At 41.6% G+C, this 7,288-nt stretch overlaps 1 protein-coding gene across 1 annotated transcript; it reads right to left on the reverse strand.

Moving 5' to 3' along the window:
• Positions 1–3,409: 3,409 nt before the first annotated feature.
• Positions 3,410–6,396, reverse strand: si:ch211-15p9.2 (uncharacterized protein LOC562650 homolog). Its single transcript, XM_021609077.2, has 2 exons — positions 6,186–6,396; positions 3,410–5,457 (listed from the first exon to the last, which is right to left on the reverse strand). The coding sequence occupies exon 2, from the start codon at positions 5,426–5,428 to the stop codon at positions 3,869–3,871; it is 1,560 nt and encodes a 519-aa protein (XP_021464752.1). The 5' UTR covers positions 5,429–5,457; positions 6,186–6,396; the 3' UTR covers positions 3,410–3,868.
• Positions 6,397–7,288: the final 892 nt, after the last annotated feature.

Here is a 7,288-nt window from a genome sequence, read left to right on the forward strand (position 1 = left end):
GCAACACAGAATCCATGTCTACATGTGTGTATAGTGCGCATGTTGTCATATGCGTGTGTCTGTGACTGTGTGTCTCTTCATATTCCCTGTTGTTCCATGAGGTGTATTTTTATCTGTTTTTTTATCAAATTTTACTGCTTGCATGATTTACTTGTGGAATAGTGATGTGGAATAGATGTGATATGAGTAGAGTTCCATATACTGTGCACCTCCCATCGTCTGTTCTGGACGTGGGGACTGTGAAAAGACCTCTGATGGCATTATATTCTGTTTTGGTGAATAAACCAATGTACTCATTATATTTCACAGTAAAAATATGTTTTGGATCAATAGATGTGTGATGAAAGATGTCTACAAAGAAAATGAATGCACAATGAAAGGTTTTGAATGTAAGAGTGGCTAGTACAAGTGTTACCTGTTTGGAGTTTTGTACTAAGAGTTTTGAAAATTCACCATATACTTGAAAATAGTACCAAACGATAAAAAAAACTGTAATACTGATTCGCGGTTGTCTCAAGTTGTGTATGCTGTTGGCGGTTTGCGTTATCATCAACTCCAATTTGGCTTGAGGGCACGGAATATTCACATATTAGTGGATTGATGCCTTTATTAAATAGCATACAGTAACGAATAATAGCAACAGTAGAATTGCATCCAGTTTTGCTAAATATGTTTGGTGTTTGCAGTCCACACTGTTCTAGATGGCTTCATCATGTACTGTTGGTATTTTACACATTACATTCACGCATCTCCAAAAGTAAAAATATTATGCTTCTATAAATGGTATTGTATATGTGAGGTACATACTTAATAGGCAAGATATCTGCTGTTGATATGGTATTATAGGACTGAACAATGTAAATAAGTTGGATGAGCCCCAGCTATCAATGAGGAATCGGCCCAGAAGCCTCTTCCGGGGGGCTGAAACTGATTGAATCGGCCCGGAATCGGGTGTCGGACTCCGCCCGGAATCAAGATAAATGACTGCACAGAATCAGCTAAGTACGTTGGGCCGTTTCCGTCTATCGGAATTCAGCTGACTTTGCCGGCATTTTACCAGAATCCCCTAGAAGCAGCCCGATACAAATAAAAAAAATGTATACAAAAATTACCTGATTTTTGTCATTTTAAATATTACTATTATACCTTTTATACATATAAATTATACCCATCCACAAAAAAACATTTTGTCAGAGGAAACACCATACACCTGGTGACCATGTCAGTGTGCATGCGCCTGGCCCGCCACAGGAGTCACTACAATGCGATGGAACAAGGACATCACGGCCTGCCAAACCCTCCCCTAACTCAGACGACGCTGGGTTAATTGTCCGTAGCCTCATGGGTCTCCCGGTCAAGGCCAGCACGGGTCTTGAACCAGCATCTGTAGAAATGCAGTTTTCACTGCGATGCAGTGTCTTAGACCACTGCACCACTCGGGAGGCTCCATCCACGAAGTGTTTAATGCTTATCAATTGCCCTGCACAAAGTATCAAAATACTACACAGGACTCTAAAAGAATTTCATTTAAATGTTAAAGGTATTTTTTGATCACAAAAACTGAGGAAATATGGAAAAATAAATAATGAAATGTTAATTATATAAAGCAGCCCATGTAATTATCTGCCAGAGAGTAGCCCCAATCGCCCCGAGCCCCAAGTAATACATTTGGGACAGATAACTCTCACCGGAATCGGCCTGAGCTCAATCCCCACATCCTAGCCATAAGTAATACTGCCGAAGGCGGCCCAGACCCGGGCCACATGACGTCAGCCGAGACTGACTCTCAGCCGAGTGCCCCGACTCTCAGCCGGAATCGTCCCAGATCCACTGTGCTAGCTGGGGTGTATACAGTGCCTTGCGAAAGTATTCTGCCCCCTTGAACTTTGCGACCTTTTGCCACATTTCAGGCTTCAAACATAAAGATATAAAACTGTATATTTTTGTGAAGAATCAACAACAAGTGGGACACAATCATAAAGTGGAATGACATTTATTGGATATTTCAAACTTTTTTAACAAATCAAAAACTGAAAAATTGGGCGTGCAAAATTATTCAGCCCCTTTACTTTCAGTGCAGCAAACTCTCTCCAGAAGTTCAGTGAGGATCTCTGAATGATCCAATGTTGACCTAAATGACTAATGATGATAAATACAATCCACCTGTGTGTAATCAAGTCTCCGTATAACTGCACCTGCACTGTGATAGTCTCAGAGGTCCGTTAAAAGCGTCATGAGAGCATCATGAAGAACAAGGAACACACCAGGCAGGTCCGAGATACTGTTGTGAAGAAGTTTAAAGCCGGATCTGGATACAAAAAGATTTCCCAAGCTTTAAACATCCCAAGGAGCACTGTGCAAGCGATAATATTGAAATGGAAGGAGTATCAGACCACTGCAAATCTACCAAGACCTGGCCGTCCCTCTAAACTCTCAGCTCATACAAGGAGAAGACTGATCAGAGATGCAGCCAAGAGGCCCATGATCACTCTGGATGAACTGCAGAGATCTACAGCTGAGGTGGGAGACTCTGTCCATAGGACAACAATCAGTCGTATATTGCACAAATCTGGCCTTTATAGAAGAGTGGCAAGAAGAAAGCCATTTCTTAAAGATATCCATAAAAAGTGTCGTTTAAAGTTTGCCACAAGCCACCTGGGAGACACACCAAACATGTGGAAGAAGGTGCTCTGGTCAGATGAAACCAAAATTGAACTTTTTGGCAACAATGCAAAACATTATGTTTGGCTTAAAAGCAACACAGCTCATCACCCTGAACACACCATCCCCACTGTCAAACATGGTGGTGGCAGCATCATGGTTTGGGCCTGCTTTTCTTCAGCAGGGACAGGGGAGATGGTTAAAATTGATGGGAAGATGGATGGAGCCAAATACAGGACCATTCTGGAAGAAAACCTGATGGAGTCTGCAAAAGACCTGAGACTGGGACGGAGATTTGTCTTCCAACAAGACAATGATCCAAAACATAAAGCAAAATCTACAATGGAATGGTTAAAAAATAAACATATCCAGGTGTTAGAATGGCCAAGTCAAAGTCCAGACCTGAATCCAATCGAGAATCTGTGGAAAGAACTGAAAACTGCTGTTCACAAATGCTCTCCATCCAACCTCACTGAGTTCGAGCTGTTTTGCAAGGAGGAATGGGAAAACATTTCAGTCTCTCGATGTGCAAAACTGATAGAGACATACCCCAACTGACTTACAGCTGTAATCGCAGCAAAAGGTGGCGCTACAAAGTATTCACTTAAGGGGGCTGAATAATTTTGCACGCCCAATTTTTCAGTTTTTGATTTGTTAAAAAAGTTTGAAATATCCAATAAATGTCGTTCCACTTCATGATTGTGTCCCACTTGTTGTTGATTCTTCACAAAAAAATACAGTTTTATATCTTTATGTTTGAAGCCTGAAATGTGGCAAAAGGTCGCAAAGTTCAAGGGCGCCGAATACTTTCGCAAGGCACTGTATGTGAAAATGGGGATAGATACAGAAACACGCGAAATGAAGAAGGCTATGCAGGTGTGAAAATTGTCTAAACCTCCAAAACTGCACTCACGAGTAAAAAATAAAAAAATCTTGATAGGCTGCTTGGCATATGCATAGCCAGGATAAAAAAGACGCAATGAAGCCTTGCTGTTGAACTCGGCTTCGTTATAGTTGGTAAGCCTACAGAGGACTTTCTAATCAAATAGAACAGAAAACAACTGAAATATTTCAAAATATGAGGGTCACCGGCATCATAATATCTCTCTTGGAAAATGTCAGAGCCCCAGTTTGACAAGAGCGCCATTCTTAGCGCCAGCCAAAAATAGAGCCCCTTATCCCCCTTAATGTCTGATCTTTAATTGGCTTACATGTTGGCACTATTTAAATGGATTACAACAATTGTTATGTCATCCCTGTACATCCTTGCCAGGTCCTGAGGCAAGCTGAGCATTTTCGACAAGCGCCTTGGGTCCACAGTACCAAAGCCATCACTCCCTAAAGCATGTCGGATCAGATGTGTTGCAGAGTTCTCATCATCTAAAGCAAAAATGGCTCTGCTTTTCCTCTCCTGGAGCAACCTGTGCATCTGTCCCAGTGTGAAAGACAGCCCAGATACAGGTTTCTGCCAGTGTAGACCAGTCAGATGTTCTCCTATGACCTGCACCACAGTTTGCCTGTGCATCAGCTCCCATAGTCCATCAGTTGCCATGATCAGAAACTTGTCCTTTGGCCTCAGTGTGTGGATTGTCACCTCTGGCTCAGCAATGAGATATGGTGGGGTGTGGTAGTTAGGTGGGAGCATCTTAAACTCATTGGCCGACAAGATGTCTGATCTTGTTTCATACACCCGGTTCAACATTTCACCACTCCATTTAAACTTCATGTCTCCGAACCCTCTGAAGGGCATGAGAAGACCCAGTAGCCTGTCGTGTTTGACTACCGTCTTGTGTTCGAGCGCAGGGTGCTCCGATAGAACCCTCTGCAACTCGTCTGCGTTTTGGGCATTGTGGTCGTTACTGATGGTGTGTGCTGACCAGGTCCCGTTCTCCTCTTGGACTCCCAGCACGGCCCTGCTATCCCCCAGGTTGGCCACATGCAGGTCATCTCCATCCACATGGACGACACATGCTGTGCACCCTGACAGAGCCACCCGAAGAGGGGTGAAGTGGGAAAAGGGGTCCCCAAAGTCCACCTGGGCCTCAAGTGAAATGTCATTGTCCAACCTCTTGAATGCATTCATCAAAGCCGTTTGGACGTCCCTGTCCTCATCCTCCTCTAGATCGATCCTCTCTTGCCAGTACGTCCTAAGGCTGTTGAAGTAAAGCTTCCCAGAGTCTCTGCTGGTATGGTCATTTGGGTGCTTGTGCCACTGTAGCATGGGTAACACCGGCCTTTCATTCTCAACTGCATCCTCAATGTCCATTAAGGTCTTCACTGGGAGTAGAGCCACAGCAATGTAGTAGAAGAGCCTTTCACTGACTGCCTGGGCGCACGCATAACCTGCATGTCCATCGAAAACCCCCAAAAGCATTCCCTTACTCTGGAGACAAGTCGCTGCACTCCTGCGGTCCTCATTCAGAGCATTTGATGCCAAGATGTTACTATCTAACCCTAAAATTGAGTTAACAGAATTTCGTCCATCATATCCATTGACTTTATAACTGTACTCATTAGCTTTTAAGATGTGGTTTATTTTAGAAAGAGGCATCTGACTGGTCTGATGGTTGTCTCTGTATTTTCTCCCATTGATTGTTTCTGCTGGGTAGTTGATACCGATCAAATCTACTGGAGGTCTGGAAGAATGACACAGTCTAGTATCAAAGCCAAGTAATTTAATTTGGGTCAAGCAGCTTTTCCTTATCAGTCTTAACCTGTACATGGCCCAGTATTGTTTGAGGTGTTGAAAGCAAAGCGGAGGTACCATCTTTAGAACTTGGAGTTTTCAAACGCCACCTGTAAATAAAGCAAGCATGTCAATAGAATTGAATTGAATGTGATTTACAGTACTCTGAGGGTTCACCTAAATTGAAAAATGCCGTGGCAGTGCCATTGAGGCTACAACTCATTAGAATCCCGACCCAGTTGACTACTTTGTCTACTTTAAAATGCCTGAAGCATGGTGGACGCCCTCAATGACACTGCCCCTGCTAAAATGGCCACTCGAGCCCTCTCTCATTCTCTGTGGTTACAGTAGACAAAGAAGTTTGAACAACGTGCCTTTCACCGTAAAGTAGCACATGTGCAGAAGGTACAGTTGTTCAGCTATTGGGAAGAGGCTTCAACAAAATCAGGTCACACAGCCACTGCATTCATCTTTTAAGTACACTCTTTCCAAAAGTTGTTTTCTATCCAAACTATTTGTTCTCGATCTTATTTCATTGAAAGAATGTGTTAATTATTGATAATGACACTTGAGACATGATTAGACTATTACATACTAGACTACATGTAGACTGTAGTAGTAAACCGGTGCAACAGACAACAATTGACAGTTCTGTGTACCGTTACAGCACTTTATTTTACTGTTTGAAGTTGAAGTTCTGTACCCATCCTCTCCACATAATTTTCAATTGACCACAGAGCTTGAACTTTCAACTTTCATGTTTTAAATGTCCTTATACATTTATACAAGTATACACAAGAACACCTTTAGACATTTGGCTCATACTTTGTCACCTTACCTGCTGTAGCCGATGAGTTACTCTGAGCAGTTCTTGAGAACAGAACAGTTAGGTTATATTTTAACTTGGGTAGACTACTTTGTTCCCATGCTTAATATATTGTAGGATGAATCTGTTTTGGATGATTATAATGTGCTGTCAGAAGCTGATATTTCCTCCCCAAAATGTGACTATAGACAGGCTCTCAATTGTAAGAATCGGTTTGAGTATACAGAACATCACATGTGCAATAAAGTGTGACCTTTGAAATGAGCATATTCATATCTGGTCTACAAATAGGTAATCTATAAACCAATGGAAGCTTGAAAGACATGCATTGTAAATATTGCATAAAATCCATGGAACAATGGATGAATGGCAGGTAAGAGAATATCATAATGAATTTTAAAAGCCTCATATCATCCCAAAGTTCTGACATCTTTACTTCTCTTTTCTACTTCTGTACACATTTATTCCTTCACTCACACACACAAAATGATCAATTTGGCCAATATTTAAGGACGACCAAACAAACAAAGGGGTTTGCAAACTCTAGACGAATCCATATGACCTCTATTTCAATTGGTGGATATAATAAACTTCCGTTAAATGCCACGTCCGTAAATGTACAAACATTGAGAATGGACCAATTAAGTGTCTACATATAAGCAGTCAGAACACCCATGTCTTGTCCTTTCCGTCTTGTGTTGGGAGAGGCGATTCACCTTATTTAAGGACCCGGAAACAAAACTGTTATGTTTGTTCTTTATATAATGACAAACCGGGCGTAGGTTTAACTACTTTTAATGAACATATACTTCAGCTAGAAAACAACATTTTTAGCCATGCAAGGCATTCTTCAACCACCTGCCCCCCGCATAGCCTGCCGGGTAACGTAGTCTAAATGTTATTAACACATAACAACACATCTTCTTTCCTTTAAAAGAAAACTACTTTTCCATGTAACAACACGTCACATCACATTTGTTTAATCAACCTGCATAACATGCCATTTTCAATAACACACATTTCTTTCCCCCAATGTTTTTCTTCTTTTTTTTCTTTTTTTAATATATATTTTTTAACTAAATATAGTCTGTCCAACAATACTCTATTGTGGCTCT

This window comes from Oncorhynchus mykiss, chromosome 7, assembly GCF_013265735.2.
Source record: "Oncorhynchus mykiss isolate Arlee chromosome 7, USDA_OmykA_1.1, whole genome shotgun sequence".
In the NCBI taxonomy this organism is placed as follows: Eukaryota; Metazoa; Chordata; class Actinopteri; order Salmoniformes; family Salmonidae; genus Oncorhynchus; species Oncorhynchus mykiss.

Bases quoted from the DNA above. Each gene is read 5' to 3' on its own strand.
- si:ch211-15p9.2 (XM_021609077.2), bottom strand. From the start codon at position 5,428: ATGGTACCTCCGCTTTGCTTTCAACACCTCAAACAATACTGGGCCATG.